At 29.4% G+C, this 24866-nt stretch overlaps 3 protein-coding genes across 3 annotated transcripts in view; 2 read left to right on the top strand and 1 right to left on the bottom strand.

The window, feature by feature from the left end:
• Window positions 1-3704: 3704 nt before the first annotated feature.
• LOC123298628 (syntaxin-18) lies at window positions 3705-5467 on the bottom strand. Its single transcript, XM_044880715.1, has 2 exons — window positions 4663-5467; window positions 3705-3956 (listed from the first exon to the last, which is right to left on the bottom strand). Exons 1-2 carry the CDS (start codon window positions 5392-5394, stop codon window positions 3705-3707), a joined length of 984 nt encoding a protein of 327 aa, XP_044736650.1. The 5' UTR covers window positions 5395-5467.
• A 706-nt stretch (window positions 5468-6173) lies between these two features.
• LOC123298630 (mitochondrial import inner membrane translocase subunit Tim29) lies at window positions 6174-6962 on the top strand. The gene has a single exon (XM_044880716.1). The coding sequence runs from the start codon at window positions 6375-6377 to the stop codon at window positions 6960-6962; it is 588 nt and encodes a 195-aa protein (XP_044736651.1). The 5' UTR covers window positions 6174-6374.
• Window positions 6963-10513: 3551 nt separating this feature from the next.
• Window positions 10514-24866, top strand: part of LOC123297318 (elongation factor-like GTPase 1) — a 221284-nt gene continuing 206931 nt past the window's right edge. Inside the window, exon 1 of the mRNA XM_044878929.1 lies at window positions 10514-13374. Within this exon, the coding sequence (XP_044734864.1) occupies window positions 10617-13374 (2758 nt within the window). The 5' untranslated portion in view covers window positions 10514-10616. The remainder of the gene's footprint in view (window positions 13375-24866) is intronic.

A 24866-nucleotide genomic window follows, 5' to 3' on the forward strand; every position in this document is an offset into this window, starting at 1 on the left:
TCGATATGTGTAATTTTTAAAGAACTCTCCTTAAATCATATAGAAAATATGTTAAGACAAAAAAATTAACTTCCAATTTAAAGAGAATATTTGGAGTCTTAAAACTTTAATATATTCGATATAAATTTATTTTAGATATTTTTATTAAAAGTAAAATTAAAAAAAAATTCATATTAGGAGCAGAAAGGAACATTAACGTTAAATGTTTAATTTTTATTGTTTTATATATTTGTTTAGAGCATACAATTAGTAAAACTGCGTGCTATTTTCTTTAGCCTTGTGTTTTTTAGAGCAATATAAAATCAGTAAGCTTTTAATTTTTTTCAATTTGTTTCTGTATAAAAATTTTAATTCATTTTGTGATTTAAATATTCTTAGTGGTTTAGATGTCAAACAAACAAATAGAACAATGAAAAATTTTTAAAGTAATTGTTCTTTACTAAAAGGTCTAGTATCTTCCTAGTGCTTCAATAACTCTTAATCAGAAAGTACAAAAAGTGTGGTTCTGAAAATCCAAGAAAAATATTTTTCATATAGTTTGAGAGGAGGGTCCTTTAAATTACAAACATTGATAGTGTAAATTAGATTGGGTAATAATTTGTAATTGTCATTTATTCATCACGTAATCATCACGTAATTAGTTGTGCATTTGAATGTAAAGATAATAGTACACAAAATTATGGCCAATCGTTTGTACCAAGTTTAGATGTATAAATGGAATTTATTATAAAATAATATAATTGGTCTTGCTAATAAGTGTACCAAAATAATTTCTTTTAATTAAAGCCATTTGTGCTTAGTTTCTAATTTTTTTTTGCGTGTATCACTGCCACAAATCTGTTAAACGTTACGTACTATCAGTTACTATTTTTTGTTTTTTAAATGTGAAATATCGTCAGTATTGAGAATGTTAATATTTAAATATCCAAATATTCAAGATACTGTGGAGCAGAATCAATAATTGTATGTTATCTTTTAACTTCGAAAGCCTGGGTTCAATTTCGCCATTTTAATTAATGGTAAATTTTGTTAACAAACATATCAAACCTCATTTCAGTTTGAGATTGAAATAGCATTTTTATCGTAAAGTTGAAAAGTTCATTAATGATTAAATTTAATGAATTTTTCATAGAATCGAGCCTATGTTAGTTATTTTTACTTTATTGTTTTATTTTTATCTACAGTTTATTTGTTTTAGTTTTATATTGTGGACACTCGACTGTTAAAAATGATGAACATAAATTTAACGTCCGTTATTTTTATCGTTGATGTGTCCCCGAATTTAAGTGTTCAATTTTATGTCACTAATTATGTAGAGGAATGTATCTGATGGTAAATAATTGAATGTACAAGGTCCCTAGTTATATTGAAGAAAGAGAGATCATATCATTATGTTAATGGCTGACAAATATTTTTTATTTTTGTTTAGATTAGAACGTCAACTTTGATCTCTTCAGAGACCCCGATCTTTCTCTTTTATAACTAATACATCTAGGAACCCCGATTGAACCAAATATGGTAAATTTTATTTTCTTTTTATTCGTTAATTTGTTTTATTAATTATTCAAACACTATCTATAATTATTTTATATTCATTTAGAGATAGTGTAGTCCCTGTTAAATCAGTAGATATTGATGTGAAAGATAGATTTTTGTTTTATTTTAACTTTTTAAGCATTTTCTACATTGAAATCATTTATCCGACGCATGTGTTATAAGACATTTTGACAGTTATCTGTGATTATCTGCATTAAATATCAAATATGGCTTATGTTACGTATGCGTCCGATATCCCGTAAACTAAACGCTTTAGTCTATTCTACATTAATCGAATGTTTAAAAGTCGCTCGGCATATGGAAGACACATGCGCGATAAAATACATTTTTGGCATTTATTAAAAGTTTTCTAAAAAAATGTAAAAAATAGCTGATATTGTGCTTACGTTCGACATCAGAATAATTGTAGAATGGGCTTTAGAATACGTAGATCGATTTTATGTCACACTGGCGGTAAAATAATATAAGATTAAAATTAGAGATAGTTAATATAAGAGATATTTTAAAAACACAATTTGTTACGCAAAAAAGTAAGTTCAGGTATCTTTTATTTATGGTTCGAAATGATGATCATAATTGGAGCAGTAAAATGTCTATAAAAGAGCTATATTGTTCGACAGTTTCATTCAAATCCATTCGGTAGTTTTTACGTCAAAGCGTAACAAACAACAAACAAACAAACATTTATAGGGAAACAACTCGCTAAATTATGTATAGAGACAATAGTAGCCAGGATATAATTGTGATTTTAAGAAAATAGTTCTGAATTTAAAGAAAACAAACAATTGACTAGTTAGTTAATTGTTGAAATACCATGTATAGACTGTGTTGATTACACTGTCACATTACACATACATACATGTCACACATACATAACTGATATTTCCATATAATACATACTATATAATTTGCGCTCTCGCGGGTAAACAGTGACGTTTACGAAAAAAAGTTTCAAACGAAAGTTATTTATTTTTTCTAAGGAACATTTTTTACATGTATACTTTTGTTCTATCTCTAACGGTTTACATGATGGGTCATTTTTCGTTTTTGAATTATCGTGTTGACAGACAGACGGACCGAAAATGGACTGATTAGGGGATTTTATAAACACCTATACCAAAATTTTGTTCGTAGTTTCAATATTTTTAAGCGTTACAAACTAAATAAGGGACTAAACTTAATATACTATGATATATTTCATATATACATGGTATAAAAATAGCCGAATTATAGTAACTCACAAATGTGACATGTACTGTATGTTTGATACAAGCATTCATCCTCACAAAATTTTACATTTATAGCAAAAGTCTCTATGCATTAAAATTATTCAAATATTAGAAATGTTATGAAATATTATTTTTTATTATAAAAGTGATAATTATTAATGAACTCATACAATTTTTAATCCACGTAAATATTTGTTAGTTTGATGTATTTCGTGTATTCACTGCTACATTAAAATTGTGTTCGTAATAATATTAAAATTTCGGAAAACATATTATTACTTCAGTTAATAGAATTAACATTTTTTTAAACAGTAAATTTTTTTATAAAATTTTTTAAAATGGTCTTACGTAAATTTTAAATGTTAAAAAATCTATTTTTACACTTTTAAATATAAGATGTAAATATTGTAATATAGGTATTTTTATGAATAAAATTTTATTTAAAAATTAAATTTTAATAGTATTATTTTTTTATTGATAGTTTATTTGGCTTTACAAGTTAATAAAACTGAATTCGTTCTGGCCGATAATTTACTGTTTGAACGCTCCTATCGGCAAAACGCAGTCGGCGCACCAATTAACTATTAGAATCATGGAGGTTAGAGAGAAGGAGAACGATCGCTGTAGGAAATAGTGTCCCAGAAATACGGACAAAATAAGTGAGGCGCTGCGATCGCTAAGTTGTCTCAATAAAAGCGGGCTGTTATTAAATTTGTTTTTTTAACAGATAAATAATGTATGAGGATGCTAATTTTACAGCGAATCCATTCACTTGACAAAATGCGCGACTGCGTGGAGAATAATTTTTTTTAGTATCTACTATTATACTACTTGACTTATTTACCCTGCTCAACTCAAAAAGGAAATTAATAAATTATCAAAAATATATAAGTAAAATAATTTTTATTTAGCTCTAAATTAATCATTATACCAATCTAAAAATAATAACGAAAATGACATAACTAATAAAAAGAATAAAACCCATACTCTAAGGCCAGCATTTCTTTGAATCGCTTGGCGAATTTGATCATTTGCATCACGAAGATTTTCTGTAGCGCCTATTACTGTTGTTGAAATTCTTTCAATATCTTTTTCTTGTTCTAAAACTTTTTCCGTAAATATTTGCTGTAATTCTGATATATGTACAACTTTATTTTCAATTTGCTTCACCTGAAATAATTTTATAACGATTTTTAAAAATTATAGACAAATAATTTTCAATTTTTTTATGGTTTCCAATCTTTCATCATGCAAAGGAGAATAAATACTTAATGCATTTTCCGATTTCAAACATTAATCACTCAAAGTTTTTCTAATCAAAAATATTTTATTTGGTCAGCTTTCATATTTCGAAGGAATAGTAGTACTTCCCATCGATCTAAAAGTACCAATGATATGATGGTAGTTGATTGGCTGGCGCCAATGATACTACAATTTGACATATACTGTGAACAGTATAAATTATAGGTACACGAAAGTATCATTGTGCAGTCCGCCACCAAATTAAAAAAGAATAACATTCATAATAAGAGTAATCACGACTAGCTAATTCTTACTGATGATAACGACATGGTAGTCGAAATACGTATTTAAAAAATACAAAAAACTGATCTAGGAAATTGGGGCAAAAATCGAAATTTATACCAATTTCAATTGGTTATTAAGTTCACACTCTTTGGCTATCAAAAAAAGCTAAAAAATTGAATTAATTTCTATTGAAACGTTTGAACAACTGATTCAAGTTGTATTTTTGGTGATCAACTATAATCGATCAAACAGTGACTTTTTGAAGTTAAAAAAAGCAATTTTAAATGAAAAACAAAATTGAGTAAATAGGCATCAATTTAAATAATTCTTATAAAATAGTGGTACAAACCTCTTCATCTAAATTATTTAAATCATTAAAAAGCTGTTCATTTTCAGATTCAAACATTTGAATTTCTTCCGCAGATAGTTGATTCTCTTCACTGGGTCCAGGTGTTTCTAAATTTATGTCTAAATTATCTAATCTATTTTTTTCATTTTTTTTAGTTTTCGAAATATCTAATTCATTTGCAGATTTTTTAGCAGGTAATGTATTCTGAATTTTATATGGATCTAATTCTTTAAATCTATGTTCTAATTTGGACATTTTAAAAGTTTCCATAGCTTTTTTAACACGTAATGCTCTTATGTCTGAGAAAGTTTTATTTACTGATTTTAAATAATTATCTATTAGACTAATAACTGCATTCCGATGTTCTAAATATTGCAGAGAACATTTAATTTTAACAGTCTCCTTTCGTAAATCATTGATTACGTTTGAACAAATATTTATGATCTTTTGTGATTCAACTTCAATTTGATCACGTTCAGCATCTGACATTTTATTAGCACTATCTTTAAGGCTTGTTAATTGCAAATAGGCTTTTTTATTTTCTATTAGAAAGTCACGCAATCGAGTTATCTGCGTGACCAGTGATTTCGACTTTGTAATAAATTCATCTTTACGCACAGATTTTTTAAGAATTCTATTTTTATCACTGTCGTCTCCAGTTGTTAAGTTGTGCGATCTGTTTCTTGTTCGTATAGTTTTCACACACGCTTTAAATAATGTTGTTACATCCATTTTTTAAACTAAATAAGGGCACTTTGTTTATTTGTCAATATCAATGTGGTTTTTACGTGTTCATTGACAATGTGTCAAATGAACTGTCATGTTTAGTCAAATTCAAATTTAGGTAAATATTATTAGATTCTGATTTGAGTAAATGTAGTTTAAAAATTTCAATTTTAGCTTTTAAAATTTATTCCAACTTATAACAAATATTCATAAAGCATTTAAACAAGAATTTATAATATTAATTAGATTGTATTTTGACTTTTTATTATTGACTACTTCAATTTAAATTCATAGCAAAAAATCGAAATTGAAATCCATGCGGCACTGCAATCTTATTTTGTCAAACATGGCGAACGTTCGGTCCTAAGTTTCATTGGTCAGTTTTAAAAAGGTTACGGAAAAAGTACGGAAAATTATTAATTGCTACCGGTAATCGATTTAGAATTGAGTGTATATAGGAAGAATCCGCACGAGCATCACTCGTTATTTTTTAGGAATATGGAAAGTAAAGGTAAAGAAAATAATGCGGAAATAGAACAGTTATCTGGATGAGTAATAGAAAACACTTGATCTTTTTATCACGATCTAAGAAATTTATTTTTGGTATTGGAAAATTAAACAAATAAAATTAATTAAATTTTAATAGTATTTAGTTGTACATTCAAGTTTCTTATTTGCGTAATTCAATTTTCTGTTAGAGAACTTATGAATGACATAAACTGAGCATTAGGAAGTTCTATTTCTAGTGATACTTATCCAATCGTCGATGTTTTGCTACTGCGTAGTCGATATCTAAAAATGCCAAAAAGTATGATTTGATTTGGATTTTTCTGAAACAATTTGGTTTTGGAAACAAAAACTTTAAAGAAATAACGATTACTAATAATGGATTTTGGGCACCAAAAATACTATAAATCTTAAAAACAAATTTGATTTCAATGCGAAAATTAATTTGATAGTGTTCGTTTATAACCTCAAATTTGATAATGTTGCGAAAAATTTCATTGAGGAACGTGGGTAACATCAGTAGAATAAGATTTATGACAACAGAAGTGTCTGCTCCAAAACCAAAAGAGGAAGTGAAACAAACATTTAAAGGGCGATTAATAAAATATTGGACAAATTTGTACACAGATTATACTGAAGTGGCTAAAGATGTAATCAAAGAGGCAAGAGAACGACCATTACGGGCTGTGGGCATTCTTTGGAGTTTAGGTTTTATTTACATAACAGCTTCGATAAATCCAGATGAAAAACATTATATTGAAAAAATGCGGCAATACAATAATGATCTTATCCTGGTGTCAGAGAAATTGCAAAATCCAGAATCAGTAACTCATTTAAAGTCTATCGAAAATAGTATAAATAGTGGTGTACTAAGACGATTGAATTTGGGAGTGTGTTCCATAATGTGGCTTGATGATTATGATCGCGATTGTAAATTATATAAATGTACTTGTAAATATTTGCGACCACACTTTAGCACATTCTATAATCGAATTATTGATGTTGGATTTTGTAACAAATGGTTCGTTTTAGATAAAAAAATGATAGATTATGATATAAATTATTGAAAAGTTTTTTGTTTTTTAAACTGTTGATATATTATTATTTAATAAAAAAAAATGTTCTTTAAACTTGTATTCATTTTATTTTATTGGTGCCTATGTTTTATGGCTAAAGGTCCGTTATTTTCACCTATTGATTGGGTGAATATAACAGAAAAAACTGAATGGCAAAATACAGTCTGCTTTTAGGAATTAGGTACACTAATGTGGAATGCAAAATTTTACGTGGCCGTAGGTGTTACATAATTCGGGTTGTTAAAATGCATGTTCTTAGCTTAGTTTTTTCTGACAAGATATAGAAGCAATTTTCTATTAGAACGTTATTCTTCATAAAAGAACAAAAGTTTATTGCTGTGGGCAGCATGGTAGCTAACTAAGCTGAACTATTTTTGCTGTGAAACTCATCGTTTTGCTGAAAAACGCTAAAAGCCTATTTTTGAAAATTTCTCCCCTCAATAAAATTTTTTGCACAAGGGGGATTGATGGGGACTTTTCACAAATCATTTATAATATAGTATTCTAAACATTCATACCAATTTTTAGCTCTATGGGAATTTTTGTAACCTTACTTATATTTTATGGACTAATTTGACTGGATAATAGCTGCTGTAATTCGATTGTCGAAATAATATAATTAATTTTATTTTGAATATTTTTTTTTTTTAATTCTACATATAGAAGTTTCGAGTTTTGTTATATCTAATATTTAAATTAATACAAACAATTTTTTTAATTTGCTAAATTTATATTAAATTTTGTGAAATAACAGAAATAAGTAATTGAAATACATATGAATAACATTAGAGATTCGATTAATTGAATTAATAACCGTTGTAATTAATTCCAGTTAAGCCTTCTTTTGGAATGGACATTTTACTGGAATGGCATCATAAATTCATACAACCAGATAATCGAATCTGTATATTTGATTTGGGATTATTGGTGAAGGGGCATGCGAAGACGCCTAGCTAGACTGTGTAACATGCCCGGTGGTTTTGGCACTCCTGGTGGCATTGGTATATCAGGAATTTGCTGAAACAAAGTATAAAAATTATTTTAAATTACAAAATTAGTATTTAATCCATTCAAAAAATTTCAAAACTCGAGTTCATTTCAGGAGAGTTTTGAAAGAGAAGTTCATTTAGAAGAGTGGGTACTTTTCGAGGTATTGTAAATTCGCCCTATATTTCAGGCCATATATATTATATTTACCTTATAATACGAGTTTTATCCCATTCTGAAACTCAATTTTTTCCTCAGTTTTTTCGATTTTTCCAAGGGGAACCCCTTAAGAAAAATGTAAAAAATTGAGAAAAAAATATTATTTCCGATTTTGACAAAACTCAGTTTATAAGCTAATTTTGACCCAAAAAATTCAAAAATCACGTCAAATTCGCAATTGGGACGGTAGTTTTCGAGATATTGCAAAATCACCCTATATTTCTGGCCATATTTCCAAAACTACTTATCCGATTGTTAAATGAACCCGATTTTTGGATTTCTTGGGTCATATTTACCTTATAAACCAAGTTTTATCCAATTCCGAGAGTAAAAACTTTTTTCGGTTTTTTCGATTTTTTTGAAGGGGTACCCCTTAAAAAAATTGAGAAAAAAATATTATTTCCGATTTTGACAAAAATCAGTTTATAAGCTAATTTTGACCCAAAAAATTCAAAAATCACGTTAAATTCGCAATTGGGGCGGTGGTTTTTGAGATATTGGTCTGTACAAGGCCTGTAATCTATTCACTGACTGGAAAGAAAAAAACTGAAGCCTTTGACTGTAAATTTCTTTTTCTTTATCTGCTATGAGTAAATTTTAAAATAATTATGAATTAACTTACAGCGACACTGATGTGTACAAAGTTGAATAATACAACCATTAATAAAATTGCACAACAAATTAAACTTTTACAATTAGCCATTTTTGATGTTTGCAGTAAAATGGTCAGATAGTATCTAGATTAAAATAGCAATCCAACATCCGATTTTATACCACAGAATCACGTTTTAGAAAACATTCATAAAATCTATGAAACTTGTTTATTGAATACAATAAACTATTTTTGGCTTTACAAATGTTTACATGCAATCAATTTTTAATTATGCTTTGTGTTGATGATCACGGTGATTGATTTTTGATGAATTGATTTTTGTTGAATATTTGTTGAATTATGAAAAATTTATGTGGAAAATGTAACAAGGTTTACATGCATAAAAACTGCAGTGAAAAAAATAACAAAATAAAAAAAAAGCATTTTTTATTGAATGATACGAAAGGTGGAAGTCCCGCATATTACAAGCAGAAGAATGCCAGCAATTAATTAAATTTTACAAAAAGTTCCATTACAGTTTTTAGATCTGATGCACCATTAACGATAGAAGGTTTCGAAAATTATCGTTTATATTTTTTAAAATTTCTCGATTAATGATATCAATCAAATTGAATTTTTATAATAAGCGAAGTTGCAGATTAGAGATTTTGTAACTAAAAATATTCTCTAATAATTTTTCTTCTAGTTTTCATGTATTTACGGAGATATACCAAAAGTAATTATCTAGTTTCGTTTAAATATAGATAAGTTGTGCAATTAGAATTGCACTCAGCAGCTTTATTAAACTTTAATAAAAAAACAGGTGTAAATTTTTGAATTTTGGAAAATTAAATACTGATACCTATCTGAAAGTTTCCGTTTTTTAGAACGGTGCGCTTAATTTTTTTGAAAAATTTCCCGAGATGTTGACGTCTATGACTCAAAATGTGTCCCATATATAATTTTTTTCTTTAGCGACTGTATTAAAAAAAATGACTGTAGCTTTTTATGTTGCTGTCTAAGTCCCCCAACCGAAGCCTTTTGACCAAAAATTTATCTACTTTGTTTCACTTTCCTTCTTTTCTTTAGTTCTCGTAAATCAACTTGAGGCTTTTTTTTAAATGTCAAAGTAAAAAAATGTTTTTTTTCGGGAGAGGCCCCCATCCGGCCGTTTAGGCTTCCTAAATGGTAAATGGGGCACTGCATAATCGCCGCAATGAAATCTCGTGCCATCTTGAAATTCAGCTGACTGTCGATCATTGAATTTAGAACAGTGATAACATAGCTGCTACATTGCATTGTTGCGGAATTTACTTGTCTTAAGATTCAGACATTTAGTTCAATTAGAAATTGAACTAAACCATGTAGAAATTTCAAATTTTTAATATATAACATTATTTTGTTATATTGAAACACTTTGTAATAGACTACAAATAAAATCTCAAACGGAAAATGCTTTTCGATTCATTTCAATAAAATTTGATTCACTTCGTTACATATTATTGTGTAATATTATGTAACGAAGTATTTACCTATCTTTTCTTTTTAGTTTCTAATAAAGTGTCACCTGATAAGTATGTAATATACTTGAGGGTTATTTTTAAAGATTACTTTCATTTTTCAATTCGTGATTGTTTGCGATTATTGTGACGATTGTATTTCTTGTGTATTGTTGTGAGTTAAACAATTATCAGTTGCTTTTATTTGTATCTAACTTCATGCAATAATATTAATAAATGTCAAGTAGTAAAACACGTGTTGAATAATATTAGACAACTGTCAAAATAGGTTAACTTTCATAGTTTTAAGATTGTTTACATCGTTACGTTTATTAGTGAATTGTGAAAATGCGGGTCGTTTCTCAATCGAAATTAGTTGAATTACAAAATAAACCATCAAATATACGAAATATTTGTATCTTAGCCCATGTCGATCATGGAAAAACAACCTTGGCGGATTCGTTGGTTGCTAGTAATGGTATTATTTCACAAAAAATGGCAGGAAAATTACGCTATATGGATAGTAGAAAAGATGAACAAGAACGTGGTATAACTATGAAAAGTAGTTGCATAACATTATACTTTTCACCGATTCCAGAAACTGAAGTACTTGTTAATTTAATTGATTCACCGGGGCATGTTGACTTTTCTTCAGAAGTGTCCACAGCTGTACGTTTATGTGATGGTGCTATAGTTGTTGTTGATGTTGTTGAAGGTGTCTGTCCTCAGACGAGAGTTGCATTGAAACAAGCTTGGTTAGAAAATATCAAACCTATTTTAATTTTAAATAAAATCGATCGATTAATCACCGAAATGAAATTATCTCCATTAGACGCTTATATACATTTAACTCAAGTTCTAGAACAAATGAATGCTGTTATGGGAGAGCTTTTTCTTACTGAAGTTATGGAAAAAACGGATACTGTACCTGAAAATAGCATAACTACATCCAAAAATAAAGATCAAGAAAACGTTTATGATTGGAGTACTGGTGTTGAAGATGCAGATGATTCAAATTTATATTTTTCGCCAGAAACCGGCAATGTAATTTTTGCTAGCGCTGTTGATGGGTGGGGATTTGGCGTACAAGAGTTTGCTAAAATGTATTCAGAAAAATTAGGATTTAAGGAAGAACTTTTAAATAAAGTATTATGGGGTGATTTTTATTTGAATTCAAAAACAAAACGGGTTATGAAAGGTGCTCAAGAGAAAGCAAAAAAACCACTTTTTGTCCAGCTGGTGTTGGAGAATATTTGGAATTTATATGATATTTTAATTTTGCGTAAAGATAGAGAAAAGGTTGGTCCGATTGTCGAAAAATTAGGTATTAAATTAACAACACGCGATTTACGACTTACTGATATGCGATTATTGTTACAAGCCATTACAAATCAATGGCTTCCATTAGCAAATGCTGTTCTTAATGCTGTTTATAAAAAATTACCGTCCCCTTTGGAAATTACGTCGGAGAAAGTAGAAAAATTAATGTGCTCTCAAAATACGAGATTTGATTTTTTACCACCTCAAACACAAGCATTAAAAGAACACTTTTTAGCGTGTAAAAGTACCTCTGATGTCCCAGTGATCGTTTATATATCTAAAATGTTTCCAATTGAAAAGAAAAGTTTACCCGAGAATAAACCCAAACCATTAACTATGGAAGAAATTGCTCAAAGACGTGAATTAGCACGGTCAAGACATGCTCAAAAACAGTTAGATATAGAAAATGCAACAACTCCACTAGCAGATCAACCTGAAGTGGAAAATGTTTCACCAGAGCTTGTAAAGGATGATGATGAAGATGCGTTTGTTGCATTTGCAAGAGTTTTTAGTGGCGTTTTACGAAAAGGTATTGAATTGTATGTTTTAGGACCAAAACATAATCCTGCTGATGCTTTGAAAAGTTCTGATATTGATCCTAATTTAACGCTAAAAGATTTGAGAGGAAATCAGCATGTGACAAAAGTTACAATTGAAAGTTTATATCTACTAATGGGGCGAGAGTTAGAATTGTTAGAAGAAGTACCAGCAGGAAACGTTTTAGGAATAGGTGGGTTAGACGAACATGTTTTGAAAACAGCTACACTCTCAACTAGCCTATTTTGTCCTTCGTTTACGGAAATGCAATTAATGGCTGTACCAATTGTACGAGTTGCAGTGGAACCTAAAAATCCTGCTGATATACCGAAATTGCGTAAAGGTTTGCGGCTTTTAAACCAAGCAGATGCTTGCGTTCAAGTTTTAATTCAAGAAACAGGAGAACATGTTTTAATTACTGCCGGTGAAGTACATTTAGAACGATGCATAGATGACCTTCAACAGCGCTATGCGAAAATCGAATTGAATGTATCGGAGCCAATTGTACCATTTCGCGAGACTATTGTTGAACCACCAAAAGTTGATATGGTAAACGAAACTATTGAAGTAAGCAAAAAAGAGGAAACTGATACATTAATTACAATATGGACTCCGAACAAACAAATGTGCCTTAGTTTAAGAGCATTGCCGTTACCACAAAATGTCGCAACTCTTTTAGAAAACAATAACGATCTTTTAAAAACTGTTGATAAGGTTTTTGGTCGTAAAAAAATTGTCGAAAAGTTATGTGAATTAAAAATAAATGAATTATTAGCTGAACGTACGCTGAAACGAATAACATCTTTAAAAGACGAATTAGAAAAAGAATTCATGCAAGATTCCGAAAAATGGAAAGGTATTGTTGATAACATGATGTGTGTTGGTCCAAGAAAATGTGGACCAAATGTTTTTTGGAATAAAGTAAAAGACTATCCACGATCATCAATGTGGGAAATTTTCAATGAATTATCCGATCCGCGTATAGATTTTGATGCTAGTTTATTGAACGGGTTTCAATTAGCTACGTTATCGGGACCGATGTGTGAAGAACCTATGATGGGTGTGTGTTTCGTGTTAGAGAGTTGGTCGTATGATCCAACAGTTGTTGACACTGGTGTGTACGGACCATTATCGGGACAAGTTGTGTCGGTAGTGAAAGACGGTTGTAGGAAAGCGTTTCAAGCACAACCACAACGATTAATGGCTGCTATGTATTCTTGTAACATTTTAGCAAATACTGAAGTTTTAGGTAAGTCTTCATTATTGTGTGAAAACAATTATATGTTTTAAATTTAATGAAAATCATTTATTAAGGTAATAAGATATGACGTTGTCAGTTCATTAGATTTAAATTTGTGCCTGTGAACCTGATACCCGATAACCGTAATTCGGAACGTTTTTTTAGCCGGTGGTTTTCGGCAGGTTTAAATTAGCCTATAATAAAGTTTTCGTGAAAATAGGAGAAGAAAGTTTTATGTTTATCGAAAGTTTACTATCGTTTAAGAAATTAGATTTCAGATTAGATTAGAAAAAATGTAAAAGAAATGGAAAAATTTGTTTGTTTTTAATAAATAAAATCGGATTTTGAAAGTATTTTCTACCTATTTCAACATAATATGACAGATTACCTCTTCATTAATTTCTAAATCCGAGTTCTGTGAAATTGATATCTCGAAAACTATGTTTCGATAATTAAAGTTGTTTTTTCATTGGATTTTAAACGGCGGCAACGGTTTAAATCCGCATGAAATGTGGTTTTTGTTGTAACATTAGGAAAAATAGGTTTTCTTGAGACCCCTTAGAAATTTTGGTATCACGACCTTTGACTGGAAGACAAAAGATGCGATGACAAAAGATCCGGAGGCAAATAATCCGGTGACAAAAGATCCGTAAATATTATCACGATAAAAAATGAATTAAAAAATCCTATCACTATGTTTGAGAGTTTGTAATAAAATATTATTTTGACATAATATCCGCTTTTAACTTTTTGGTTAAACATGTGATTGCCTGCACTCACTGATCCAGGGGTCGGCCATGTCTTTAATGGGTTCGAGAGTACCGGTCTGCGGGTTTTTTGGATTTTTTGTTAGGCCTGAGATTGCCATCATTCAGTGGTTCACTTCATTAATTTAAACTTTTTTAATATTTTAAAATTTTGCCCTTCGAACACCCTGTAAGCTACGCCAGTATGTAGTCTGTGATCTGTGGACAAGTTAATTAATCGTTTTTTGTTTTGTTTATTTTTTTACAAAATTTCACATTAATTAATAATTTAATGATTTCCATGCGATTCGTGATATTAATATTTTCTAAGATGATTCTCGGATCATTTGGCAATAATCATTAGTACTAATTAAAACAGGAAGTGGACCCCTTTTTCAGTTGTTTTAATTTAAAAACCCTGCCTGTGGCGATAATGCTGTTGTTCTCATTTATAAACCCCGCCAAGCTGAAATTTTTATAGCGTGCTGGGGACGTAAAAAGTGAGGTCAAGTTCGTAAATGAGCAACATAGGTCACTTGGGTCTTCTTGTAAACCGTTAGAGATAAAACAAAAGTTTAAATGTTAGAAATGTTCCTTATAAAAAATAAACAACTTTTGTTTGAAATATTTTTTCGAAAACATCACTGTTTACCCGTGAGGCAAATTAGGTATAGTATGTATTATGTGGGTATATCAGTCATGTGTGTGACATGCTATCTCTTTTTACTTACATGACATAAAAAAAAACAAACGATTCCGTAATCAAAACTGTATTTGGCAAAAAAATTACGGATTTATTTAAACGTATTGGGTGTTTATTTCAAGATTAAACATTGTTTTTACATAGAATTTTAAATTTGGAGAACCATAATTCGGAATGACATGGGATTAGGAATGAATATGAAAAGGGAATGATGAAGTAAATATTGTTACATATGTATAAATATTATTGTTGTATTTTTGTCAAATCACATTACATTGTTATGATAAAAATAAATAAAAAGTATGCTAAATAAATACGATCATAAATTACTACATTTAAAAGTAATAATAATAATAAAAAAAAACTATTCTAAAAAAATTCGCACATTTTTGCTTTCATCTTCAAAATTTATTTTATCTCAAATATGGCTAACTTATTTATTATAATTTCTATTAGTCTTTTCTATCGGTTTGTTTTCTTTTTACATAAATATTAAGTATGTTTATTATATTTATTAATTATATAATTACTAATTATTCTATTATATATATTAAATTAAAAATTAATTAAAATATTTAGCATTTAAAAAAAATTATTATAAAATAAATATTTGTTTAAAAAATACAGTACTTATGGTACTTTATTTAATTTTCATTGAGTTTATGAAAATAACTGATATTTTTTGGAAATTTAAGGGATTAGTTAGAGTTATTTTATTTTATAAAGGTTACCATCACAAAGGAACCTCGCCTTCAGTTATAAAAAAAAAATAAGGCTCTGGAATTTTATTTTTAGTTTGTGCATGCCAAGATTAGGTTAGGTAAAATTGGCTATCCACGAAGGACACACTTAGGCTATAGAGCCCATTGTGATAAAATATATGTGTTTTACCACTTTTCCGCTGATAATTTCATTTATCAGATGTTCAATTTCAGAGGCTGAGTGCACCTCCTTCATGCATGTACTATGCACTACACCAACCCATCACAACTATTAATTAAAATAATTTTGTTGCGACGGCGGGAATCGAACCCACTACCCTAAGCATACCGCCGATGGAATTGGTTACGCCTTAACCAATTGAGCTAATAGGGCGTCCTAACCTAACCTTGTGCATGCCAAACTTCATTTCATTTGGATACGAATTTTTCGAGTAATTGATCCGCGAAAAAATCTAGATTTATCTTCACAGAATTGTCTTTTAGATCAGCCTTTCTCAAAGTAGATGATAATGCACCCTTGTGGGCACTGGAGGCTCACAGGGGGGCAGTCAGGCTAATTTGTATAGGAGGGTATAATAGGGTAAAACTGATATAACACGCTTTGGGGAGCTGAAAACTAGTTGATTTGAATAATTTTGAGAACTTTAAACGATTATATTACTTTAAAATATATAGACGATAATAACCTTCTAATAAGGAGCGAACAATTCTGAATTTCTTCTCAATGGTGCTTTATACAATTGGACATTCAGATTGTCTTTGATTTATATCGTGTTGAGAATTTTTTAGAAATGTCTCTTCTACACACTAAAAACGAAATAGTGAAAAGTTTAAAAAATCACTATTTGGTAGTGACTATTCACTATTTTCACTATTTTTAACTTAAGAGAGTAAGAACCTAAATGTGGATATTTTCATAAACTCCATATATAAAAAATGTATTCATACAATTCTACAAAACGAAATTTAAGTATAATAAACTTCGAACCTTAATATTATTTTAGAAAAGTTATGCAATTTATACTACACATTTCATAATTAAAAAACTTTTGTGCTAAATAGAATATAAGTAATTAAATTTACCCTTATAGAATCCCGTAAAACCTCCCTTAACCCACCAAGTTTTCATATGAATTCATTTATATTTATTGATATAAAGCTTTCAAGTGATTTTTTTGATAAAGAAAATTTTGAATGAATTGCTTTTGAAAAAAGATTACGACTGTCAAATTTCATAGTCCATGTAGAAATTGCTTTTTTGGTATTTTTGCTTTTTCACATGTAAAGTTGTTCACAACTTATTAGTCGTTTCCAAAGTTATATAAGATAGAGGCTTAAAAGCATAGGAAACGCAATAATATAATTATTGGCCGCTAAAAATGAGACCGAAAAATGGGACGGTCTTCCCTCATTGTCTCGAAGCCTGACAAAGCGCGAATATTAATATTTTGAATTATTGTATAAACACGTGCATGCTGTGTATTTCATAGAGATAAGATAAGACAGACGAAGACAGCTATATCCGTACTTTTTTTAGGTCTCTCTCTATAACGATCAACCGTTTGAATGGCCACATTACGGTTCTATGTTATTACTTCTTTGGTCGTTTCACATATTCACAACTTTCGTTATCATTAAGATTAGTCGTTTTCATCTATGTTCCAAGATCAAGTCATTCAAACTGTCTGCTAGATATCATTTTAGTGCTTTGTGTATTGTTACATAAATTTGGGTATCCGTTTATTAACTAAAGTTGTTTGAAAATTAAGGTTAAAAATATATGCGGATGTCTTTGATACTGCTACAAAAAGGGAAAACATTATTCTACCTTCGAATAAAGGTTTCTAGTTTATATGCCGGTTATATTACGTCATGTTTCTGAAATAAAATCAATCTTTTAATAGTACATAATATTTTAAAGATTGCGTTATAATGAACTTCGATCGATTGCAAAGAGTGGAGTGAGATTTCATTGTAGTTTTCTGCTACAAAATATACTACGACTTATTTCTCAATTATTCTGATTAACGTCCTTGTGTCCAAGCAAACAGGCAGCGCCGCCTTAATTGTTAACATTGCCGGAATACCACTGGCAAATTTAGCATCGCCACTTGCCACTACGCATCGTAAGGCAATATATTTGCGTTTTGCGAAAAGGCTATGATATTGGATTGTCATGCGTATCATTCAGTCATGCGTAGCATCAGTCGACACACGGACTGATTTGACCCAATCTTTTAAATTCTGTCCCATTTTTTGTATGATTACACCGTAAGTGATAATGTTCAATTGTGTTAACATTAAATCACACATTAATTTATTGTCGTTTATTCCTTCCATAATTCTACTCTGAACTTCCGAAGCGTAAATGTCTTTGAAATTGGGTAGCTCATTATAACACACTCTGTACAATTTCTCAACAAATTATAGATTTACACTCAATTTAAAAAATATCATCGACTTTTGAATTTTAATGAATTTAAAACTTTTATCGTCTACAAAAATTCGTTCTGTAGAATTTGAATAAAACAGGATGTCCCACTTAAAGCGTTTAATTGGGAATTGGGAGAATTTTTAGCAGATTAATTGTTGGTCTCAAAAGAGCGAGCGCACTAGTAGATTATTGTTGTTGTACTAAAAAGATGGCCAAGACTACTTTATTTAGATATGCGAGTCAATGAATTAACAGATTGACGTATGTTTATTATCAACTTATATAGTGAGCGATAATAGTGAACGAAAAGAGACAGACAACTCAGATGAGTAGATCGAAAAAAGTTCCAAAAAATTTCACTAAAAGTAGTCTTAACCACTTTTTTTTTAGACAACCCATTACAGAAATATTTGTTAATATTTTACATTTCATAAAAAATAACTTTCATTAGGTAAACAGATGAGTGAAGGTAGACCCTAATTCGGCTCTTAAAACAATACACAAAATATGTGTCATTATTGGAAGGTATCTTTAACCTACACGTTCGTAATTTTTCCAATAACCTTAAAAAATTTATTTTCAAAACAGATTTGTTATACAGGTTAGGATTCCGTTTCCAGATGACAAAAACAGAAGCTTTATAATTTCAAAATTTTTAGAACTTTGGAGGTTTAAATGTTGTGCAATATCCATCTAAGGAATAAAGTTACACAAAGTACCGATCTAGAGTGACTGTTAGGAGTGTCAGGCTTTGATTAAGGAAATAAATAGCTTTACTTGGGTCATCCTATACAAAAATTAAATACTGATCAATAATATTCAATTGGTAAAAATAAAAAGCGATTGTTTTACAACTAACGTTATTCAAAATTGAATAAATAAATAAATAAGCTATTTTTCAAAACTAGTTTTGAATTTCACTTGGCTAATTTTTTTTTTGTAAATCCTCTAAAGGTACACAAGATTTTTAGAGTGTTTTTTTTTTTTTCTCTAAAATACATCACCGTTTATTTCAATGTTGCACTAATATTTTTGCTTCATTTATTAAAGTTGTTTGTTTGTTTTTCTTGTAAATCAATCCCAAGTGGCATTACTTATAAGATGACTTAAATGACGTGTTGGAAATGGTGGTCGAATTGATCTTGCCAAGCGTAATGGTCGTGCGTCACGTTTTCGATTAAAACCAATTAATTGGACACACATCATGCCATAGACTCGTATCCCTGGTACACTTGCATATGTTGGTTGATCGTGGCTAATTGGTCCTTCTGTAAAATTTTAAAATGAAATAAATAATCAATTAAAAATTGGTTTAAGATAATCACACGCAATAGATACTTTATTACTAACATCTACACTTAGAAATTAATAATTTTTTATTTTGGTTGGAAAAACGTACTTGTGGTTAAGAGCTGATTTGTCAAAATTTGTCAAAATTTTAATATTTTTATTATACTTACCTAATATACTGTTTTCCGGACATCTACAGATTACTAAATAATGTGATTTTCCAGTACGAACATTTTGTAATGCTAATAATGACCAATCTCTGGGTGCTCGACATTGTCTCATTTCTGATGTTGGTTCACATGTTTTAACCAATGTTAATGCTCTCTGGAATATAAAAAATGGAAAAATTAAGCCATTATACAATTTTTTTTGTAAAATGATGATCACTTACCCTGCCATTTGGATCGGTGATTAATTCTGTTGTATGAAGGTCATCTGAATTAAGACTAGCTGAACATGGATCACGATATCTTGACGGACATGCACACAAAGGTTGAGTATAATTTAATCGGACATATACGGCGTTACACACCTAAAAAAAATTACAGATTTTTAGAAAGTTCCAAAGATTTTAAAAAATTTCTACACAAACTGAGATTGTTAAATTTAAAAAAGGCATGCAGAAAAAATAACCTGGGGTAATAAAATTGTACAAGTGAAGGTTTCCCTAATGTTTTTTTGGCGATAGGGATGCAAGTTTGGAATTTAGTTGCAATGTGTACAAAATTTTGTTTAACTTATTGATACAGGACGCCATGGGAGTGCTCCACACTTAGAGGCTGAAGTATTGATATTTCTTAAGAAAATATGTTAGGCAATATATGAGCTGGCTAATTTCTCGTTTAATTGACAAGTTTCTGAGGTGTATATTGACTGAAATTACTATGAGATCTGCGTCTTGTATACATTCTTGGATATCTCAAAAACTACTCATGCCTTATTCAAGTGCATACAATTTTTGCCTTTTATGGTCTAAAATTACTCTACAAAATGATTTTTAGCCAATTCGGAGGCAAACAGTTTTTTCTGATTTCTTGCAATTTTAAAAGAGAGCGGCGGCGGCACCCCTTCGAAAAACCGTGAAAATCACAGAAAAAAATTTATTTCGGAATTTGATGAAACTTGTTATAAAGAATAACTTTGACTCAAAAAATAATAAAATTGGGCTAATTTCAGGATTTGATGATTTCTTTTAGATATTGCGTAAAATCCTGTACGAGAAGTTTCAAAATCGTAGTGATTTTGGAAATTTTTGAAAAAAGTTCATGTATTCGTCAAATGAATTAGATTTAAATGGTTTTTATTATTTTATTTTAATTGCTCTAAATAATTCATATACTACTATAATCAGTGATGGGTTATACTAAAAAATTTACAACATGTCGTATTTTTGAGACACAAAAAGATCAAAAAGCTTAAACCTTCGTTCGAACTTTCGAACTAAGAATACATTTGATATATCATTTTTAGTTATAGAAAAATCTAGCAGTTTGCAGTTAAATTCAAAGAGGGTAGTATTTAATAGAAGGGCTGTTTTCAGTTCCAATTCTTCTTAATCTATATATTTCTGGTATTGAGGAATATTAAAATTATTTAGGGTTTTAAATTCTTACCTGTTGTATTGCACATTCTGGTAATAAATAAATATGTTGATTATGTGGATAGTAATGATATTTCGTTGGTTTTACTAATGCAGCACCGGCTCCTGCTGGCAATGGCACTAAATTCTGAAACAAAATAAAATTTCTATCAGTATATTGTTAAACTAAATTAGCTATAGTAATAATTTTAGATAAATGCACTCCGTTCTCAAATATTTTTAAAACAACAATTTTAGTTTAGGTAAATCGGTCTATTTTGAGCTTAGTTTTACCTGGTAGAGCGTTGTACAAACCAGTCAAACATCCGGTATAATAGTAAAATAGGTAACTAAATAAAACTATGAAGACATCTAACTATTAAATTTGCAAATTAGGCCCTCCCCACATGATTGAAATTAGTTTGCAACTGGCCAATTTTCGTGGTTATTGTTTAAAAATGATAAAAACCGAATGTGCGTTCAAAAAGGTACATTCGTGAGGGGGGGGGGAGGTGTGCTAATAAATATTGAAATTCACTGATTATATACAAGGTGTCTCAAGTAATTGCTTCATCAAATGATAAATAACGTTAAAATAATAATAATTTCTCAATAAACTTCGGAATTAATCATCAAAAGTCTTAAATCATGAAGAATATTTGCAATACTGTTTAATTTTCAATTATTTTCTAAGGAGTTTACATATACAAAAAAATATCCTTTTTTTCCCAATATTTTAACTCCCTATATCTAGGAAAGGATGCTTTTTGAGTGTATTGACAAAGTTATCTACCTTTTAATGAAGTCCTGCTAACTTGGACCACCTGTATATTAATATTTTAATGAAATTTTTTAAATAATTTAATTTTCATTAGCAGGTATACGAAATTAAAAAATTGTAAAAACAAACAATTGACTGAGTTAATTGTTGAAATATCCTGTATACAGGGGGTTCTGTTATTGATAGCAGAAAATTATACCAGTAAATTAAGCTTATCAAAACAAATGGAAAAACTCTTTAACAAATTTCGATCCGAGGCCGTATTCGGGAGATGTGACTATGGGAAAAATAGAAAGATTTATGCATTCACAGACTTATCAAATTCATTAAATTAGTAGGTGTCACTTTAGAATATAGAGGGGACTATCATAAAACAATAATTGATTATAAATTGATTTCATTGGGTAGCGAATACTAAAAAAAATATTTTCTTATCTTTATTTATAAAGAAATTTTAATTTACTGGTATAATTTTCTGCTATCAATAACAGAACATTCTGTATAAAGTTTTCAATGTCAGTACTTCCATTATTTTTAATAAATAAGAAGGTTGTTGTTGTTATCAATAATTTTTGCTAGGAAATTAAGATTTGTTTTGCGTATGATAAACGTACATCTATCTAAGTAAACTCACGTATATTAATTATTAATCAATGAACTTTATTTAAAGAGACAGTTAAGAAAAAGTGGTTTTAAAATGCTATATGAATAAAAAAAATTAACTACATGACAATTTAAAATGTACCAATTTGTCATTATTGTCAGCTGAATGAAATCTTGAATAATTGTCAAAGATTTTACATTTTATTATTTATGATTGGAATTGAAATTATCAATGACATATTTTATGTAAAGTTTTTATTTTCCTTTCTGTAATGAGAATCAATAGTTCAATGTCAAATGTTTATTTTAGTTTATAATGCTACACTGAAAAAAAATATCTTAAAATCAATCGATATGAGGCTGTCTCAACCTCATCGCGAGATCAAATATAGCGAATGGGACGTTGACACAAACGCATAAGCTGTGTGTATGAAATTAATATACTGTTTAATATAAATTTCAAAGATTGTTGTTTTGAAATGCAACATAGTTTTAAACAATCTTTTTTTGATTGGATCGACCACTTAAATATTATAACAAAATACTGATGTGATTGTCACAACCACATGAGCAGGTTGATCAGGTTTATTTACATACGATTATCATTATAACCGTCATACAGGTATAGTTTTATATCTAAAAAATTGCAAATTTGTATCATCTTCTACCTAGAATTGATGCGCTTGCGTGAATGTGGTATGGTTTGACAGATTTTTTCAATTAAAAATTCGATTAAACGGTTTTAATAGAAATTTGTATTTATATTTCGAAGGTTTTATGAGCCCTATAGTAATTTATCATTTGTTATTAAATTTTATTATGTTTATATATTGCAATTTTTATACACATAATATATAATATAAATATATACATATTTAATATTTATATTATAAATTAGTTCACCAGGTGATTGATCCACTTTAAAAAGATCGAAAGTTTGTTGTTTACTTATTATTACACTGGAACACAATGCAAGCCTCTGATTGATGTCTTTATTAAAGAAAAGGGCAATCAAATCTGAATGATTTTCGTAAATTATATCATAAATCGACGTGGAAGCACTTTTTCCATTAAAACATATATGCTTAAGGTTGGTAAATACGACGAAGTAAATTTTAACAAATTTTTTTTAACCAATTAAAATGTATTTTAACCACTTCACTCTTCCTTGTTATTTAATACATTAGAGACAATTTCGGGACGACTTAAGCACATTTTTTCGATATATGTTTAAGGTTTAACCAACACTAATTCTTCAACTTTCTCAATTGTACCCTAGCTAAAACTCAATTTGATTTGTTGCATGATTTTCTTGAATTCTCAATGGCTAATCGGCTTATCAAAGCCACTCTTTGATTTAAAACAACACAGAGAAAACTGTTTTGCCAATTTTTCCGGGGTTTCGTCGTGGAAAATGAAATTTTTGAACTTTTCTGTTAATTAGACTTTATTTAAAGTCGATTTTTTGAAAATCCCATCTTTCTAGCATGTATAGAACAGAAAATAGTTATTTTTGCAATAAAGCACTTAAAATGAAATTAGGCCAAAAATTTTTGTCGGATGTTGTTGAGTAAGCTTTAGACTACAAATAAAAATTTTATAAATATTAAAAATCTGATTTTTACATATTCTTTTTCAGGGTTGAAAATACTAAAAATTGCTTTTTTTCAAATTTTACGAATAATTTATTCGAAAACTGAAGGGCTTACAGAAAAATGTCTAAGAACATTTTTGTTAATTTTGATCCCAATTTCCAAGGGCAATCTGCACCAAGGGTAATATACTTTGGTAGTCGGATAAAAATGTATGTATTTGTGGCTAATCAATATCTCATGGCCAACTATGCCAACTGTTGAATATTGACCCAAATAAATTTTTTCCGTCATTCTAGGCCTATAAAGCGTCTTATAATTGAAATAATCTATTTCACTCAAATAAGAAACAAAAACAAAATGATCAATATTCCTTGTTTTGGATCGATATGAATATAAAGCGAATTTTTTGTGTTTTACTTGAGGTATTTTCGTAGTTTCCTGATTGTTAATACAAGTTTTTTGCTGTCGAGTATACATAAATGTAGAAAGATTCACATTTATTTAAGAATTTCTAGATAAACATGAATATGTTTTTTCATAAAATGCACGTTTTGTTCATCGAAGCATATCATCACGATTTACATTTCCTCCTCACACAAATTCAATATCAAAATAGAATAAAATCGTCTCTCAATGTTGCATATAATATGTAATATCATGCAGATGGATACTACATACTTTACAATAATACACACACGGTATATTTGTGCGCTATTCACAAAGACGACGCGACACTATATTGAAATCAACATTTTTATCATTATGTTTTAAACCTCCATATAAAGACCACAACGTAATGTGTATGTCATCGGGTTTTTAATCCCTGAACAAAAAATGGGGGTGTTATAAGTTTGACCGCTATGTTTTTCTGTCTGTCTGTCTGTCTGTGTGTCTGTGTCTCTGTTTGTGGTATCGTAGCACCTAAACGGATGAACCAATTAGGATTGTTTTTTTTTTTCGTTGGAAAGGTAATTTAATGGGAAGAGTTCTTAGCTATGTTTTAAGTGCGAGTTTAGGGCCCTGTACCCGGAACAACTAAAGAATAGGC

Source organism: Chrysoperla carnea, chromosome 4 (assembly GCF_905475395.1).
Source record: "Chrysoperla carnea chromosome 4, inChrCarn1.1, whole genome shotgun sequence".
NCBI lineage: Eukaryota > Metazoa > Arthropoda > Insecta > Neuroptera > Chrysopidae > Chrysoperla > Chrysoperla carnea.